General features: G+C 50.2%; 1 protein-coding gene across 1 annotated transcript in view; it reads right to left on the reverse strand.

Moving 5' to 3' along the window:
• The window catches only part of LOC144953520 (uncharacterized), a 35337-nt gene extending 17550 nt beyond the window's left edge, over nucleotides 1-17787 (reverse strand). Inside the window, exons 1-2 of the mRNA XM_078884062.1 lie at nucleotides 17784-17787; nucleotides 17099-17134 (exon numbers count right to left, since the gene is read on the reverse strand). Of these exons, the coding sequence (XP_078740188.1) occupies nucleotides 17099-17134; nucleotides 17784-17787 (40 nt within the window). The remainder of the gene's footprint in view (nucleotides 1-17098; nucleotides 17135-17783) is intronic.
• Nucleotides 17788-20647: the final 2860 nt, after the last annotated feature.

A 20647-nucleotide genomic window follows, 5' to 3' on the forward strand; every position in this document is an offset into this window, starting at 1 on the left:
ATGCGAAGGTAACTTGACCATACTTCCCCACGCTGGACTGTACGGGTTGGTGAGGTTGGAGTGTGCGGACAAGGGATGCAAGGTGCCAGTTCACGCATAACTCACCCTCGACGTTCGCCGTGGTTACAAAATTTCAACTCGGGTTTCCTGGGTACAAAGTGTGAATTCGATGCCCACCTATTGTGCCACAGCTCCCCACTTATGCACAGAGACGAAAAATCCCCCCTACAGCCTTAACAGACTGCAGAAGCAAGTGCTGTTAGCTATTAGCACCTATTAAGGCCGGCAAGGCACACGGTGGGGTGGCTGGCAAGCACCATGCCTGGCCGCCTTTGTCTCCCGAGTGGTGATGTTTACACGCCAGACCAGGTACTCATTTGAGGCTGTTTTCTATCCCATTAGACTGTGCATTCTCAAATACACGCATTTCTGTCTTTCAATGCAACTCCATTCAGAAGAAAATCTGAATTGGAATGTTTATTTTGGCTGCTGCAGGAGGAATCAGATGAGCTGTAAAGCTCTCTCACAGATGCCCAGTACTGGGGCAGGGGCTCAGCAAAGTTACAACAACAGCCAACACAATCATTGCCTTGCCTCGTGAATTCATCACCAGCTCCAATAAAAGCGAGCGAGCTCCGTCTCACCTCCAGGTCCACTCAGACGTAAAAGCCCAACATCCTCCTAATTCCACAAAGGATAAACAATATTCAAAGTAAATGAGCTTCCGTCGCCGCATGAGAGCACTGTCGCCACACATGAGCACAGCAGCAGTGTTAATGGGAGATTAGCGTTATGGTAATGGAGAGATTAGCGAGAGTGATTGGGGAGATTAGCAAGTTAATTTCAAGTCTATGTGCAGCACAAGCTGTGGCCAGCCTGCGCTGAGAGGCAAGCGCGTCAACGCAAGAGAACCACCGCAACAGCGGCCATGCCAGTGAGACACACATCCCATAAAACAGTAAGAACCATCGATACATCGAGGCAAAGGGAGCAGAGGTGGCCATGTTAGTGAGACCCCAATCTGTTAATGCAAAGTCATCCCACAGGGCAATGTAGCAGCTCTCTCGCTGCATTTTTCCTAGTTCAGCAGTTCTACTGCTGGGTTTGGTTTCGCCTGATGATGATCGCTTGTGTTGCGATAGAAAGTCGTGATATTTTATTTTTTATTTTATTTTTCTACCTACGTGACTTTACCGAAAGAACCGAAGAGTATAGTTAATATTTTGTTCAGTTTTGCTATGCCATGAGACTGCATGTTATACATTCCATGTGTTTCTCTCTCTCAATTCAATTCCGGTCATTAGTAAGAGGATGAGAATCCGAATGTTTATTTATACTGCGGCAGGAGACATCCGTCTGGCTATGCAAATATTTTTACAATACAAATGTCCAGTTCGGGGCACGGGGTCTGCAAAGTTACCACAGCCAACACAAGAATAATACTAATTTCATTACCTCGTGAATTCGTCAGCACCTCAGACTCAGCAAGTGGACACCGTCCCACCTTCAGGTCCATTCTGACATAAAAGCCCAGCATCCTCCTAATTATAAATAATTAACTATACGGATAATATATATATATATATAAATATATAGATATACAGGGTGCTTAAACATGTTTACACTTATATGAGACTATCGTTTTTAATCCAAAAAGAAGGGATAATATACTGTAACATGATAACAAATGTTTGATAATAGCTTCGAAAAGTCAAAGAGTCTTCACTTGTTCGTCATCATTGTCAACTCATGCTGGAAACTTCTCCAGGTGACTTCCAGAGCCCGGAGTCACATTTATTGTGACATTGTTGCAAATTCACGGAAGTGTTAACATTTTTTGAAGCACCCTGCATATATAAATGGTTAAATATGATTAGGCGTGCTCGTGGGAGATGATGCTCATTTGAGCGTCTCTAACATAGGGCCAGGCAAACCGCAATAACAAGAAGAGACATTTTCTATCCTTGGAATTTAGTAAACCAAAACAAACTCCATGATTAAAGAGCGGCGCAATGCAACGTGGTGAATACAATAGGGTAAGTCTATAATAAATAAACATAACTATTAACTATTTCTTATTTTACCAGGTGAGGCCCATTACTGAGCTACGTAATTATGTTTCAGAAGTGACCTGCCTATGACAAACGATAGCTCAATGAAGTGGCTGATATCATCATCACGTGGACATTTATAGCAGATGCGAAATAATGTAAAACGCGTGATGTTGATTCTAAATGTGGAGGGAAAAACCAAAGGATCCAGAGAAAAATCCACGCGACCACAGGGAGAGAGAGAGACCTAGATTTAAAATATACAGCAGGCACCAGGGTCAGGATCGAACCAACGACCTTCTGTATACCAGTCGAGGTAATTACCATCTCCTACCCACCGTGGCACCCCCAAATAACGTCTCACGAAGCAATCACGGAAGAAGCCGAGTGCCACTCCAGAGACGGTGGTTTGCTCGAGAAAACAAGCAAACCCTTTTCCGGAGCTCTGTGTATGGGGGCGTGATCAGCCCCAGCTCAAACCCTCTTTAGCCCGCTCCAAGCCCAACACCGATCCACTATTGAGTTTGTGGAAAGTGAGCAAACACGCAAAAAACCTTGCTAGGCTGTCTATGGATGGGCTGGATGATGGTTCCAGCACACCCAGCGCCGCTGCTTGGAATCGTCTGCCTGAGTCTGGCGATGGTGATCTGCAGTGCAGGTGAGGGGGCACTAGCTCTGCCTAATATCTCTAACACTAGCCCTCACCTCTATGCTAACACTAGACCTACCCTCTATCTCAAACACTAGCCCTGCCCTCTGTCTCTATATCTAACCTAAGCCCTACCCTATATCTCTAACACTAGCCCTACCCCATATCTCTAACACTAGCTCTACCCCATATCTCTAACACTAGCCTTGCCCTCTGTCTCTATATCTAACACTAGCCCTGTCCTGTATCTCTAACACTAGCCCTGCCCTCAATCCCCATTTCTAACACTAACCCTAACCTCTATCTCTAACACTATCCCTGCCCAATATCTACAACACTGGACCTAGCCTAGATGTCTAACACTAGCCCTGCGCTGAATCTCTAACGTTAGCCCTGTCCTCCATCTCCAGATCTAACAATAACAATGCACTCTATCTCTATCACTAGCCCTGCCCTATATCTCTAACACTAGCATTACCCTCTATCTCCAACACTAGACCTAGCCTCGATCTCTAACACTAGCCCTGAAGTCAAACTCCATTGCTAACAATAACCCTCCTTTCAATCTCTAACACTAGCCGTACCCACCATCTCTATCATTAGACCTAACATCTATCTCTAACACTATCCCTACCCTCTATCTCTAACACTAGCCCTACCCTCCGATATGTAACACTAGCCCTGCCCTCAATCTCCATTTCTAACACTAAGCCTGTGCTGTATCTCTAACACTAGTTCTGCCATCTATGTATAACAATAACTAGCGCGAAGAACCCGGCGTTGCCCGGGTGATAAATGTATTTCAAAACTTGTCTTAAAAACCTTATATATACATACACATATAGTAAACTATTGTAAAATCCCGGCGGGCCGTTTTTCCATTTCTCCATCAAAAAAATTAGAAGAGGCTTGCAGAAATCCAAAAAGGTGTAGAAAGTGGGTTAAATAGTTGATGTGAAAAGTTTCCGAAAAATGTGACCCCCCCCCCCCCGCTTAAAAAAATATTCTAACCCCCGCGGAAGGTTGATATATACATACACACCCAACAGACAACAGAGTAAGTAGTATTGTAGTATTTACTGACCGTAGTGGTATATACTGACTGTTGTAGTATGTACTAACTCTTTATAGCAGTATCTCGCAACTCGATACAAGTATATACTATCACGACAGCATTGCATATCGACTGTGGTGGAACCTGCTATCACTTCAGCAGTGCATACTGTGGTGATACCTGCTTTCACTACATGAGTGCATAATGACTGTGGTGGTACCTGCTATGACAACATCAGTACATATTGACTGTGGTGGTATCTGCTATGATTACAGAAATGCATAGTGACTGTGGTATAACCTATCACTACAGCGGTGCACGCTGACTGTGGTGGATAACCAGCTATCACTACTGCAGTGCATACTGACTGTGGTGGTCCCTGCTACGACTACAGCAGTGCATACCGATTGTGGTGGTACCTGCTTTCACGACAGTAGTGCATACCGACTGTGGTGGAACCTCCTATGACAACAGCAGTGCAAACCGACTTTGGTGGCACCTGCTTTAACAGCAGCATTGCAAACCAACTATGGTGGTGCCTGCTATCACCGCAGCAGTGAATACTGACTGCGGTGGTACCTGCTATGATTACAGCAGTGCATATTGAATGTGGTGGTAACTGCTTTCACTACAGCAGTGCAAACCGACTGTAGTGGGACCTGCTTTCACTACAGCAGTGCATACTGACTGTGGTGGGACCTGCTTTCACTACAGCAGTGCATACCGACTGTGGTGGGACCTGCTTTCACTACAGCAGTGCATACTGACTGTGGTGGTACTTGCTATGACTACAGCATTGCATATTGACTGTGGTGGTAGCTGCTATGATACAGCAGTGCATACTGCTTTCACTGCAGCCGTGCATACCAACTGTGATGGTACCTTGTTTCACTACAGCAGTGCATACCGACTGTGGTGGGTGCATACTTTCACTACAGCAGTGCATACCGACTGCGGTGAGACCTGCTTTCATTACAGCAGTGCATACTGAATGTGGTTGTAGCTGCTATGATTATAGCAGTGCATACGGCTGTGGTGGTGCCTGCAATGATTAAGCAGTGCATACCGACTGGTGGTACCTGCTATGATTACAGCAGTGCATACAGTGGTGGTACCTGCTATGATTATAGCAGTGCATACTGTGGTGGTACCTGCTATGGTAACAGCAGTGCATAGTGACTATGGTGGTACCTGCTATGATTACCGCAGTGCATACTGACTGTGGTGGTACCTGCTATGATTACAGCAGTGCATACTGACTCTGGTGTTACCTGTTTTCACTACAGCAATGCATTCTGACTGTGGTGCGATTCTGCTTTGACCACAGCAGTGCATAGTGACTGAGGTGGTACCTGCTTTGACTACAGTGGTGCATACCGACTGTGGTGGTACCTGCTTTCACGACAGCAGTGCATACCGACTGTGGTGGTCCCTGCTTTGACTACAGCAGTGCATACTGATTGTGGTGGCACCTGGTTTCACTACAGCAGTGCATACTGTAGTGGTTACCTGCTATGACTACAGCAGTGCATACTGTGGTGGTACCTGCTTTCACTATATGAGTGAATGCTGACTGTGGTGGTCCCTGCAATGATTACAGCAGTGCATATTGATTGTGGTGGTTTCTGCAATGATTACAGCAATGCATACTGTGGTGGTACCTGCTGTGACCACAGGAGCACATAGCGACTTTGGTGGTACCTGCTTTCACCTCAGCATTGCATACCGACTGCTGTGGTTCCTGCTCTCACCACAGCAGTGCATACTGACTTTGGTGGTACATGCTTTCACTACAGCAATGCATACTGACTGTGGTGCGATCCTGCAATGACCACAGCAGTGCATAGTGACTGAGGTGGTGCCTGCTATGATTATAGAAATGCATAGTGACTGTGGTGTAACCTGTCACTACTGCAGTGCATACTGACTGTGGTGGAACCTGTCATTGCTGCAGCAGTGCATACTGACTGTGGTGGTCCCTGCTTTGACTACAGCAGTGCATACTGACTCTGGTGGTCCCTGCTATGACTATAGCAGCGCATACCGACTTTGGTGGTACCTGCTTTCCCGACAGTAGTGCATACCGACTATGGTGAAACACAGACACAGGAGCAGGTTGAAAAACATTTTTGTTCTCATGCAGGTGGGCACACGTGCTCCATGCCTCGGGAACTTATGAACTACCTTGACAAATGTTATCTGAGAGTTCAGCGTGCCTAGCAAAGGCGATGTTGAATAATCCTTGCCAGGACCTTTCCCGGCACACTGAGGAGTGAGATGCTCCTGAGTTGTTACAGTCTGTGCGGTCCCCCTTCTTAAAGAGGGGGACCACCAGGGCATCCTTTCAATCCTGCGGAACCCGCCCAGCGGTCCAGACTGTTGGTATGATGTCATATAGGGCAGTCTGTGCACAAACGCCACCCTCCCTCAACATTTCTCTTGGGAGATCATCTTTGCCTGGTGCCTTTCCTGATCTCAGACTCCGGATCGCCTTCAGTACTTCCTCAACAGATGGCACCTCAAGCAGCCACTCACAGGGGGTGACCTCTTCCAATATTTGAGGCACCGCAGCCTCAGCAGGGTTATCCCCACTTTGTGCCATGATGTTTTCCTGGCTGAGGGATTTCCCTTCCCCCAGGACCTCACAGAAATGCTCAGCAAATCTTCAAACCTGTTCCTGGGGGTCGGAGATTGGATCACCGTTTTTTCCCCTAATGATGGTAATAGGTGTGGCACTGCAGGTTACTTTTTGATAGAGTTAAATAGTGATTTGTGATCGTGGGCCACTGAGGCAGACTCCATCTCCTCAGCAACCCGCGACCACCACTCATCTTTGCAGCGCCTTACGGCTCTCCGATCCTCCGAGCGAAGGTTGCGGAAAGCCTCCTCTTTCTCTGACGTGGGATGCTGTAGCCGATGAGAGTGGGCCTGTCGCTTTTTCTCAACTATCCTGAACAGTTCCTCTGTCAGCCAGGGTCTCTGGGGAGGTCTGGACCGTGCACTCAAAAGCAGCCATTGCAGCTGCATGAGTCACAGTCCTAAACCTCGCCCATTTACCCTCGACATCAGGAGGAGTGGGGGATGATGCCAACCCCAGCTGCAAGCAATGATGAAATTCTCGCTTGAAACTTTTATCAGCTAAATGAGACCAGGCCACTTTAGGTTGGAATTTGGTCCTGGGTGTACACCCACCACCGGAGTGGAAGAATGGCAGGCGCATCTTACAGATGACTAGTCGATGGTCAGAGGGCAGATCAGCTCCACGGTAGGTCCTGGTGTCAAGGACATGGGCTCGCATCCGCTGGTCCGTCACTATGTAGTCCAGCAGATGTTCTTGCTTGGACCCGGCATGCATCCATGATGTTGTGTGGATGCGCCGATGCCGGAAGAGCGTGTTGGTAATTACAAGCCCATGGGCTGCACAAAAATCTAGCAGCCTCCTACCGTTGTTATTGAGTTGAGATGGCCCATGCATTACAATCACTCCAGACCAGGTGCCAGCATCATGACCAACTCTTTAGCCAGCACCTGTGACAGGAGGTCATAGAAGGCATCTGACTCATCGGCTTTGCCTGCATCCCTCCACAGATGTTCGTCTTCTGTGGGGGCATAAGTAACCACGACCACCACTCTTCGCCTCCGGTTGATGGGAAGGCGAGCCCAAAGTAGCCTTGGGCGTACAGCTTCCCACACCTCACCACCACGCTCCCACGCCCCCTTCATTTTTTTGTTCAGAGGAAGATCCACACCCTGTTGTTTGGCAGTCTCCTGCCCCGAGAAGAGGACTGTCCACCCCTCATGGTGGCAGTAGCCAGAACCGGTCCACCAGATCTCCTGAATGCCACAGAGATCCAGGCGGTACCGGTCCAGCTCCCGACAAAGGAGTGGCAGCCTCTCCTCCGCAGTGAGCATTTGAACATTCCACGTGGCCATCCGTAGTGGCTTTTCGTTGTTTCTGGAGGAGCCCCGAGGGTGAAGGTTCAATCTCCTGGCTCCGTCAATTGGGGTTTGGCCAGGAGACGTCATAGACGCCTGTCCCCCCGGGACCTCCGGCACAAGCTTATTAGTTACATATTTATGTTTAAGTCGTAGTTTCGTAGTAATGAATTGTATGTGGAGGGGTTACCAGCTCCTCGCACCCGTTCAGAGCCCCCGTTTAGCCACTGTGGTGGTCACAGACAGACGCCATGAGGGGAGAGGCCAATGGGCATTGGCCCTCCCCCCACAGCACTGTGCACGACAGAGTTCCCCGTCCAGCACCGCGAGGAGGTAGGGGGTTGTTTTGCCGGACACGCACACACATGCACACACATACGCGCACACACGCACACACACGCACACACACGCACGCACACACGCACGCACACACGCGCGCACACACAGACACATACACGCACACACGCGCAAACACACGCACACAACGTGCCCTCAGATAAGAGCGATCACAATCGGCGTGTGCCACCTGGTGTGACGTGAGAGGTGCGGAAAAGCGGAACATTTAGCGGAAGGTGCAAGAAGATAGACATCTGAAACGATCGCAGATAGCACTGTCAGAATGCGTGCGTAGAACGACACAGAGAGACACACAGAGGGAGGGGGACGGCATTGGATTGGTGAACTCATGCAGGGTTTTACGGCATCGTTCAAAGCGACAGCAGTGTTTCGTCGTCGTCGTCACGATCACCACGGGCAGATAGGCCGTTAGGTGTCCTCTGCACACGTCGTATTTCGTTGTTTCCACTTTCCCCTCTCTGCCTTGTAGTGCCAAATGGCTCAAGTCGTGGCCACATCTTTCTAGCACCAATTTCTTCTCACAACGTCATTGTCAAGCCAATATCTGTTAGGTCTTCCCCTCTTTCTGGTCCCTTCCACTCTTCTAAACAACAACAATACTTGTGTAGTGGTGGTGTTGACGTGCGCCGACTGTGACAGTGATGGATCACGGGGCGGCGCGGGGTGCGGGGTTGGGCACGCGTTGTGGGCGTGGTGTGGACGCGCGCGCCGGGAATGACAGATGACGGGGCGGCGCGGCGTGGGTGGTGAGGCACGATGAGATGTGGGAAAACAGGATCGTAGCCAGCGCCCAGCGATTGGTCGAATAAGTGGGTGCTCGCAGCGACGTCCGCAGGTGGGGTATAAAGGGGGACGCGCGAGAGCACTCGGGGAGAGTTACCCAGTTGAAGACCCGAAGACGGAGCTGAAGACCTAGTGCCCCGAGACCCCTAGTCCCGCCGTCCTTGTGGGGACCGGGGCCCTGTGTGGCTCGGAGGCGAGGCTGTGGGACCCGGGGTCCGACGCCCCCGTGGGTCGGGCTGGGGACCCACAGTCGAGACGGATACCCCGGGCAGGGAGTGTCCCGAGTAGCTCAGTGGCGTTAGTCGCCGAGTAGCTAAGTGGATGTTGGTCATCCGAGTAGCTCAGTGGCGTTAGTCGCCGAGTAGCTAAGTGGGTGTTTGTCACCCGAGATACTAAGTGGATGTTGGTCATCCGAGTAGCTCAGTGGGCGTTAGTCGCCAAGTAGCTAAGTGGGTGTTTGTCACCCGAGATACTAAGTGGGTGTTTGTCACCCGAGATACAAAGTAGGTGTTAGTCACCTGTGAACGAGTTTGATAAAATAAAGAGTGTGTTACCCGTGAAGTCGTCTCCCGCCGAGTTACTACATTACAACTGGCGTCAGAAGTAAACCTGTCTTCAAGAAGTATGGACACGAGGAAGACTACCCGTACCCACGAGCGAGGTCGGGACGACGACGGCGTACCGGGGACACCAACCTCGGGAGGAGAGGACGAGGAGTTGCCGCCGATGCAGCACTTCGCGGTGATGGCCGACGCTCCGCTTGCCTCCGACACCAGCCTCCAAGACGCGCACTCCCGGTTGGCGGAGTTGCTACTCGCCGCCGCCGCTGTCTTGGCCGACATCTCCGTTCCGGCGAGCGGAAAAACGGCTGCGGGGTTGGTGGAGGAAGCGACGTTGGAGGAATCCCGCCAAAAGGCGCTTCGCGCCAAAAGTCTGGAAGTTGCCGCCGTTTTTGGGGGGCCGCCACCGATTGGCGGGAAAGACGGACGCCACGTGGCCGGACACCTCCGCTCAGCGCAGCCCACGTCATCAGCGCGCGCCGGAGCTCTCCATTTTGCGCCTGACAACCGAGCCGACATTTTACACAACTACAGCGGAGCGCGGGAAAATCTCTCCGACGTCGACGACGATCGGGTCCTCCAGCAAAGATTGCCCGCGCTGTCGGCATTCAAGGCGGATGGGGGCGACTGGGGAGCCTTCCAACGAAGGTTCCTCGCTCATCAGGAGATGTCGGGGTGGTCCGACACCACTGCCCTGCGTGCGTTGCCAGCGATGCTTGACGACGACGCGCTTGCAGCCTTCACATCTGCTGCAAGGTCGTCCCGCTCTACGCTCCAGGCCGCACTACACCTGATGGCGAAGGTGTTCGGGCCGCCCTCCACGTGTCGCCACCAGTTCTACGATCGGCGGAAGGTGGCTGGAGAAACGACGCTCGCCTATCGCACGGCACTACTCGCCTTGGCGGACGCAGCTTTTCCCCGCATGGATAAGGAGGGGAAGGACGCCATGGTGACGGAGCAGCTGCTGGCGTTGGCCCACGAGTTGGGGGTCCCCATCAATGTGGCGGACGAGATGGATATCTGCTCTCTGGCGATCGCCACGAGCATTCACGCGTACGAGGTCCTCAAACGCAAGCCGGGGGTCGTCTGAAAATGGGCGGGGAACGCGGCACTGGCCGCCACGATCGCCGAACCTCAGCCAGCTGCGGATCAGGAGCAGGCCTTCGCTGCATCGCGTCCGGGGGAGTGGAGAACGGGAGGTCGTTCGCCCACACGTTCACCCCGCAAGCTGGAGCAACCGAAACCTACGACGTCCGTCGTCTGCTACAACTGCGGCCTTCGGGGTCACGTCGCAGCCGGGTGCCGGGCCCCGCGTCAGCGCGCCACAGGACCACGTCGGGACGACGACCAGGGCCACAAGTCATCCCAACAAAACCCGGTGCCTCGGGCTTGACGGCTGCTGACCGTCGGGAGCCTGAACCCCGGGGCACGCACGGGTCCTCGATGCCTGGCCGATGTCTTCCTGAACCGCCGGCACCACCGGACGTTCAACCGCGTCTGGTGCCGTACGACGGACCGGCAAGGCGGACTCGGGCTAGGGCTCAACAATTTTCATGAAGACGTTTTTTCTCTACACCGAGCTCGCCCGGTGTTCCCCTCTGCCGGGGTAATGTCCCGTTGTAGGGACGCTCGGAAAGAAGGGGACACTGCACGAGTCGAAAGAAAAAAAAAAAAAAAAATTCCATTTATTTTCCTTTCTGCATACACATTGCTATTGTCACTCGCCGGTTTGTATATATTGTTCTATTGTCGCGGTGGCATTGGTTGATGGTTGCGGATGGTAGTGTTCGCGTCGTGTTGTGTTGTTACGTTAGTTGTTGTTCTTGTTGTTGTGTTGTGTTACGGGGCACACAGGGCGGTTTGTATATTTTTATAGCAGCCGGGTCGGCTGCGAGCTATGTGGTAGGGGGTGATGTAGTGGTGGTGTTGACGTGCGCCGACTGTGACAGTGATGGATCACGGGGCGGCGCGGGGTGCGGGGTTGGGCACGCGTTGTGGGCGTGGTGTGGACGCGCGCGCCGGGAATGACAGATGACGGGGCGGCGCGGCGTGGGTGGTGAGGCACGATGAGATGTGGGAAAACAGGATCGTAGCCAGCGCCCAGCGATTGGTCGAATAAGTGGGTGCTCGCAGCGACGTCCGCAGGTGGGGTATAAAGGGGGACGCGCGAGAGCACTCGGGGAGAGTTACCCAGTTGAAGACCCGAAGACGGAGCTGAAGACCTAGTGCCCCGAGACCCCTAGTCCCGCCGTCCTTGTGGGGACCGGGGCCCTGTGTGGCTCGGAGGCGAGGCTGTGGGACCCGGGGTCCGACGCCCCCATGGGTCGGGCTGGGGACCCACAGTCGAGACGGATACCCCGGGCAGGGAGTGTCCCGAGTAGCTCAGTGGCGTTAGTCGCCGAGTAGCTAAGTGGATGTTGGTCATCCGAGTAGCTCAATGGCGTTAGTCGCCGAGTAGCTAAGTGGGTGTTTGTCACCCGAGATACTAAGTGGATGTTGGTCATCCGAGTAGCTCAGTGGGCGTTAGTCGCCAAGTAGCTAAGTGGGTGTTTGTCACCCGAGATACTAAGTGGGTGTTTGTCACCCGAGATACTAAGTGGGTGTTTGTCACCCGAGATACAAAGTAGGTGTTAGTCACCTGTGAACGAGTTTGATAAAATAAAGAGTGTGTTACCCGTGAAGTCGTCTCCCGCCGAGTTACTACATTACACTTGTAATGTTCCTGTTGTTTGTCAATCATACTACATATGGGTGTCTAAATAGTGCCCAAGTCTCCTTCTCATCACTGCCTGCATCATCATCATTCTGCTATGTTGCAACCTTTTTTTTTACTATCAGAGGAAACAAGAAGATGTTCGGTGTAGTCGGCACTTTGCTTCGTTCGTAATTTTTTTTCAATGCTTTGCTGTATGTGCCCCCCCCCCCCCCCCCATTTTTAAATGAAATATTTCACGAAAGATTGTACGCTCTGCTCTCCTCCTTCTTACCCCTTCCCTCTCTCTGTACCCCCTCTCTCCCTCCTCTATGTCTATGTTCTTCTTGTTTTCTTTGTAAAAAATGTTTTACACTATGACAAGTGCTGCATCTGCACCCAGCCTTCCTCACAGTGCTACGGCCTCTGACGGTAGCTCATATCTGCATGCAGAGCTCTCCGTCTTCTGCCACCGAGCACACGGCCTCCTCCAGCGCCCACTGCTCCTTGAAGGCCGGCACGGCGTGGGTCAGCCACGCATACCGGAACTCAAGCCACACCCTAGCCTTCTGTTACGTCGGTCACCCTTTAAGTGCAGCTTAGGGGCCGTCCATAAATGACGTCACGCGATTTTGGACGATTTTTGACCCCCTCCCCCCTTCGTCACACGGCGTCACAAAAAGTCAGACCCCCCCCCTCAAATATGACGTCACAAAGCTTTGCCCCCCCCCCCCAAATAAAAAACATGCTTAAAATCGCTTTAAACTATTGTCATTGTAGTGCGTATTTAATGTGGCGCTGCACTCTGATGTTGTAGGAGAAAACATTTATCAAAAAAGTATATTTTATTAGGTAGATCGTGTTGTCTATTTATTTGAAGTTGCGCATTTTGATGTGACGTCACATTTCTCAATCCCCCTTGTCACACATTGTCACAAATCTCTGACCCCCCCCCCCCCCCCCTAGGTGCGGCCCCTTAGATGCAGCAGCATCCTTCTGTAGCTTTAGATGACTGGAAACAAATGAAGTGCAAGCACCTTACATGTAGAAACACGCATCGCTGTGCTTTAGAAAGAAGCGATTGCGATTGGAGGGGAGGGGTGGAGGGGGGGAAATTTCCGCATCTTGTATCGACGTGACATCAGGCTCGCACTCGATGGTCGCCGAGGACCCGACCGTGGTAGTAGCCGCGATTCCGTTTCTCACAACAGTTGGTGTACCCTGCACTGAACCGCGCTCGGATGCAGCACGGGAGATGTGCGTCATCACTGTTCCATAAATGGAAAATCAAATAATCGCCATTCTGTGACTGTGGTAAAGCCCAGACCATCAAATCACCGATGACGAGTTGCGCCATCCCGCGCCACACACGCTGGCGGTATCGCTGCAATCCTTACAGCAACTACCGCCACCTTGGATTGGTTGAATAACCTTAACATTGAACTGTGACATCATCTATGCAGGTGTTGCTCACATGCCATACGAAAGAAGACATCTGGCTCAAGTGGGCGAGTTGAAAAAGATTTAAACGCGAGATAGAGACAACATAGCTGCTATCTCTATCGTTAGAGTTTAGCCAGATTATAGCTATAACGAGAGACAGAGGTTGTACACCCGGAGACAAAGAGATACAGATCACAATAGACGCGAGAGATGCACGAGAAATATATTGTACATTTGAATACAAGAGACATAAACAATTGATAGATGAGAGATCTGTAGACAAGATGTACAGATCAGCCAAACGGATCAAAACATAAGCGGGAGATAGATACGGGATAGCTCGCGTGAGGATGCTGAGAGGCAATCATATTACATAATACCATTTTTTGAAACGCAGCGTGAGGAGCCTTCCGTTGGCCGCGTGCCGCTTTAAGCGTTGATCACAGACTGTGCTCTACCCTAACTATTACTAACCACTTTATAGGAGAACAACAACAGACTGTGGTCTCACGTCCGACCGCATAGTCCCCGAAACTGCACACAGCTGGGGAAACTAGTAGCGTAGTATTCACGTTTAAGAAATAAAGGTACGAACAATATTTTCTTGAAATGCTGATGGTATTGATGGTGGTGGTGATGTTGGTGATGTTTACGATATGAGAGCGAGAATGGTGATAACGCTGCTGCTGATGATGATTATTGTTGTTACAATAATAAATTGTTGATGACAATGGAGGTGGTAATTTTCAGAAGGGTGCCACGATGGCTAGATGTCAACTATCTTGCCGTGTATACAGGAGGTCGCGGGTTCGATCCCGAGCCTGACGCCTGTATATTTGGAATTTGCATGTCTCCCCCCCCCCCCCCATGGTCGCGTGGATTTTTCTCCAGATCCTCTGGTTTTCCTCTAATTTATAATGAACATCACGGGTTAAGTGTATTTGGCTGCTAATAATTTCCACGTGATAATCCACTTCATTGGGGATATCATTTGTGATAGCCAGATCCCTTCTGATAAATAGCTACTGCATAACTCAGTAGTGGGACCTTACCTGGTAAATTTATTTTAGTATTGTTGTTTCTTTTTTGGGTCTTTCGGTAACGTAGATAGGTTAAAAAAATATTCGTTGGGTCTTTCGGTAAAGTCCCGTAGATACGTGGCTTTACCCTTGCCAAGGCCTGAATTGTAACGTTCGCCACAATGTTCCTATACGGGGAACCCAAAAAGAACAATCGTTGTCCTGACGACATCTCGACACATCCTTGATCCGTCAAAATATTTTAAGGCATTCTGCTAAAAAAATCGTTCCCCAAAAGGCAAGGCACCACCAGCGTCTTCGAAATCAAAACGGCCCCCGACATCTCAAATTCACTCACTCTTATGCATGCCTCTATCTGCCAAAAAATGTCCATGCTCCCCCCATTAGCCGCAACACACACTCACTGTCTCTACATACGTATGTTGAACTTCTTTAGCACCATATGTAGCCAACCATGCCAATCGGAGGTGCGGGGGGGGGAACAAACTAAACACTTAATATTGAGTCATATTTGACCATACTTCACCGATCTGCTTAGAGAACACTGGTGATGGGTCGAGAGTCAGTCCCATGTTCTGAGTGTGTACAAATCGCTGGGCTACCGATCAACTCCAACCCACTAGAATCTGTCAACCCCCCTCTTGTGACTGATGTCGGGGTAGAGTGAACCCTTCCTTGCTGGACTTCGTCCATATTTTGATGTATTCAACTATCAGTTGGAAATCATCTCAGCACAACTCGGTACAATATTATCATCACCTCCGATAATAAGCACGGTTGGCTACGTACGAACATAATTTTACATACATTTTGCCATAATGTCCACGTACTTCTTTTCTATCTCATCATTGTTGTGACCCCATCCTAATATTGTTGTGTTCAAAATCCCGCTCTTCTCTCCCTCCCCCTGTCTGCTTGCTCTAAGTTTGTATTTAGTTGTTACCACCTCTAGTGTTTTGTCCCCTCATGCTTCTAGGCGTCTACACAACCTCTTCTCTCATCCATCTACAACCAGGCCTATCCAAACCTCTACCCCTATGACGACCCATATCATTACCCCTACCATTACCCTATCACTACCCAACATGTGCTCCATGCCTCGGGAACTTATTAAATACTTTTACTAATGTTATCTGAGAGTTCAGGGCAGAGAGATATTTTACATTGGTGATATTTCAGGCTTCAGGTGAATTGGTTAACTGGTCGGGGTGTTTTACAAATGTCAACATGTGTGTGCTGGTAAAATGAATTCAGAGGAGGTTCATTGTTTAGTGACGCCATCACTCGTAACTTTAAGAGCCTTTGTTCAGACACAGCACTTACGATGCTCAGGGCTGGGTCTTGAGGTTTCAGCTTGAGAGCCGTCTCTCTGGAAGCTTCTATCACCCACTCCCTTCGACCAATCCTGACCCTTCCCCACCAACGTTTCTCAACCATCCTTCTACAGTCGACACTTGCTTCCTGCCTTTTTACTTTTCAAATATTTCCTCTAATCGCTTTAAATCTTGCCTCCAGACCAATCACTGTGAAGGTCTCTACACCAATGGGAGGCCTTGGCCTACTTCATGATTGTTTGTCTGACCACTTGTGTCAGATAAGCGGTCTGTTATCTTGGTCATTTCAATTGTCAAGGTACAGTACTGGCTCATGATGACATTTTACATTTAAGTTTTCAGGAAGAGAGTCCTGGAGGTGAGTTTTCAGTTAGATTTTTTTGACACAGGAAGTGTATCATCGGATTTCCAGGGTTACAGGCGGAGCGGTACAGGAAGCATATCGATGGTTTTCCAGTGTTAAGGCAGAGTGATACAGGAAGTGTATGAACAAGTTCAGTGTGACAGGCAGATAGTTTGAACGAGGCAGTGTGTAAACAGGTTCAGTTTTACAGGTAGGGTGGTATTTAGGCAATTACCGGCCATCGCTGTGTCTGGGTAGCAGCCGTGACCTGCATCTGCCATGCACTTCAAGGAGGAAGCGTTTTCTGTTGTTGATGAACCTCCTAGGCCTCCACATTTCTGCAGCCTGTGACCTGTGGGCATCCGATGGCTATCGTATTGTCGAGAATGTAGCTCAGGGGTCTGAGGCTGCACACTGCTCCTGAGTGTAACTCAGGGGTCTGAGTCTGCAAGCTGCTCCTGAGTCTAGTTAAGGGGTCTGAGGCTGCACGCTGCTCTTGTGTCGGTGGTTCTTTGTTTCTGGCTGACTGTGCTGAAGAGTGACTGTGCACTGGGAGTTTGTGTGGACCGGACGGCTTCATGAGCGGTTTTGGAGAGAGGTCCTCACGGACCCCAACCCAACTGTCATTGCTACTCCAACCCCTCTGTAACCTCTCCCACATATCCTGTCACCATAACTCCACCACCGCATTTAATAACAACCTCACTATTTGTAACAACCACTATCATTGCATTTACAATTATATTGCTCGATAGTGTCTTGGAAAAAGGTGCTATATATTTAAATCTATATAAGATTGACATCCTCATCGACACGGTTCTCCTGCAGAGATGGAGTTCACCACTCCGGTACTCACGATCAATGGCGTCGATGGAAGCAGCTCCACACTGCACTGTTTCAATTCAAGTCCCACGGTGCAACCACGACGCGTGACGTGGTACAAGAACTACCCGGACGAGAAGCTCGCCTCGTGGGACGGGGCAGGAGGCGTGGTGTACCCCCCTCACAGAGGGAAGCTCTGGCACCTCCTCCTGGGAGTTGAGGGAATGAACTGGAGCCTGAAGCTGAATTCCACGCGGTATGAAGACGCTGGCCTGTACGCTTGCGATGCGCAGTTGGAGGACGGACGGGAGGAGGTCATGGTAGTGCGTCTGAGCGTCATGCACGGTGACTCCCATAAAGTGAACATTTGTCACTAGTATGCTGCACCAAGACAAGACAAAGATCTCCCGTATAGCTATTAATATACTGTAGGGGCAAGTACTATTAGCGAGTACCTATAAAGGCTGGCACGGCACACCCTCCCGCCTTAGTCTCCGCAGAGGCCATGTTGACACACCACAACAGGTACTCGTTTGAGGCTGAGTACAGCTAGCGGAGGCCCAGGAAAGTTCAGATAATCGCTATCGCTGGTGTTGGTGGCCATTAGTGGTAATCGAACTCGGGTTGCCGGCTTCAATGCGCAGCTTAGTGCTAACCGCTGAACCACTCCTACCACCGTTTTGAACCATCGCCACCATTAACATAATCATAATCATCACCCATGTCTCGACTGGTACAAAAAAAAATCCACATGACCACGACGAGATTGACACACAGACTCGAAATATACAGCAGTTGTCAGGTTAGGATCGAACTGGAAGGGACAGCATTAAGTTGACGTTTAAGCCAGTTTTTTCTTGCTGTGGTTGTCCCACCTGATGACGATTGCTTGTGTTGCGATCGAAACGTCGTGAAATATTATTTTCCTACTTACGTCATGAAAACTCAATCACCTTATGTTGTGAATGTGAATCGTTGTCTCTTTGCATGTTGCAGCTTGCCGGATCGTCCTGACAAATGAAGAGATACCGAAAACCTTGGGTGACTCCGTTTTGTTTTCGGCTCACATAACCACGCCTCCGAAATGCACACTCAAGACCATCATGTGGACCAAGGCTTCATACATTGACAGAGCCAAATGGACGTCATATAAGCTCCAGATCGCATCATTCAACAGCTCGACGCATGTGCACTCGCGCTACTGGGGGAGAGTCTGCCTCTACGGTGACAACTCCTCCAACTCCTCACTCTCCATTAAAGCGCTCACAGCAGATGACGCTGGATACTACAAAGTTACAGCTGTGTGGGACTCGGGTGATGGGGAACTGCGATCTGAGAGCCAACAGTTCCTAGCTGTCCATGAAGGTAACGAGACGGCCTTGGCCCTGAGTACCTGCAGTCCCGTCTGGCCTCCCAGATATCTGGTAGATACATATATTGTGCTCCTCAGGCCAGGGTCTGTCGAGGGTGCGCCTAAGATCTGGAAGTCACTTCCGCCGGCCGCTCAGATTGGCTCCGAGCATCAACAGTTCAGGAAACTCTGCAAGACTTTTTTTTTCCTTTTAGCTTTTCCTTGAGTATGACCTCTCATTTTTATATTTTTATACGTGTCTTGATTTTATAGGTAGGACTAGCTTCGTTTATTTTATACTGTAAAGAATTGCGAATCCCTCTTTAGTGGGGGCGAGTTCTTACTAAAAAAAAAAATGAATGAATGGAAATCACTCAGTCGTGAGTGGTACGAGTTTGATAGCAGGGCAATGAGATGGGATAACTTGTAGGTTAATTCCAGTAATAAAATTAAGCGTGTTTACCAAGGGAACCCTCACTGAATTGTACAACAAAACGATTACTACTAAACCAAGTTTGTATCTTAACCAGGTAAGGCCCCCACTGAGCTGTGTAGCTATTTTCCATAAGTTACCCGGCCACGAATGATAGCAGCCCAACAAAGTGGCTCTGGTGGACATTTTAGCAGCAGCCAAATACTCTAAGCACGTGACCATTTATTCTAAAACCGGAGGGCCTGGATAAAATTCCACACGATCACCACGGGAGAGAGAGACTCTCAAAACTCCAAATATACAGCAGGCATCGTCAAGGTCTGGATCAAACCCACGACCTCATGCATACCAGGAGAGGTAGATAACATCTCATAGCCACCTTGGCGCACATTACAATTGCCTTTCAGGCGAGTCCTGCCACATTTTTACAGTGGAATGCGAACCTGCTATGTCCAATCCCAATTGAGTAATTTGCAGCATTGTGATGTTTGGCCAACAATCCGGCTACAATGTAATTATTTGTTTTAGCTATTAAGAGGAAAGCAGAGAAAATCCGTCAAGGAGCTCCTCCGGCAGGTGAGTATGCGTTGACTGGGTCATGTAGCCCACATGCCTCGACCTCGACACCTGTATGCCCAAGCCGTTTGTGTTTGGCCAGATAAGAGGGGCCTAAATGGGTGCAGCACAGGCTGGAGAAGAGATGGGCTGATGGGGTACAGGAGGATGTGGAGCTGAGTGGACTTGCCGATTGTTGGCTATCCACCCCCTCGTGTGCCCTGTAGGCCTTCATTGGCGCTACTCCCTAACAGCACTTGCCCCAACAGTATGTTTAGGCTATATGGGGGATCTTTGTCTTCTGTACCTGTGTGATCCGTGTGTGTAACCTTGTGTGTGTGTACTTGAGTGTGTGTGTACCCGTATGTCTGTTTGCACCCATGTGTGTGTACCCGTGTAGGTAACCGTTTGTGTGCATACCCGTATGCCCAGCCACTGCATGCCCAAGCAGCTTCTGTTTGGCCGCAATAAGGGGGCTAAACAGGCACAACATGGGCTGGTGAAGTGAAGGACTGATGCGGTACGGGAGGATGTGGAGCTAAGTGGACTTGCCGACAACTGGTAACAGCGTTGTCAAGATCGGCCTCTATGGAGGAGGCTCATGAAGGATGCTGCTGGGCAGTTGGAGGCAGTTGCCCTCCAGCAACAACGGAGGGCAGAGGAGCGATGCTTAAAACAACGAGTGGTGCACCGGGCAGCTAAAATGCAGCAAGGTGGCACAGTACGAGGTACAGGTCGTGCATCTACCAGTCATCTGACCAAAGACGCCTGGGTCTGTTCTGATACCTCCTGTCAGCGAGCCTTCGACACTTCACGTGTTCTCAAAGTGCACCTGGCCTGGCACAGGCAACGTGGTGATGTCACCGTAACTCAGTGGCCTGGGGCGCTCTGATATTAAAAATGTTTCCATCCTGTTTGAAGTCAACTGTTACACCACGCCGGCCTTTTAAGTTTTTGCGCAGCAGTGATGTAACAGAGAGAAGGAAGATGTTATAAAAAAAAAACTGTTGTGTACCAATGTGTGTGTACCCATGCGTGTGTGTACCCGTGTGTGTGTTTTACCTCTCTGTCCCTCTGTGCCCCCTCGCAGGCTGCGAGGTTTACACTCCACGAGATCCACTTCGCTGCGCTCCTGGGGAGACGGTGACGCTCCCGTGCCAGGCGTACTCTCTGCTCTGTGCCCTCGACACGGTCACGTGGCTCAAGGTCACCTCAGGGAATCAGTCAATTGTGAGACGCATGAA

This window comes from Lampetra fluviatilis, chromosome 77 (assembly GCF_964198595.1).
Source record: "Lampetra fluviatilis chromosome 77, kcLamFluv1.1, whole genome shotgun sequence".
NCBI lineage: Eukaryota > Metazoa > Chordata > Hyperoartia > Petromyzontiformes > Petromyzontidae > Lampetra > Lampetra fluviatilis.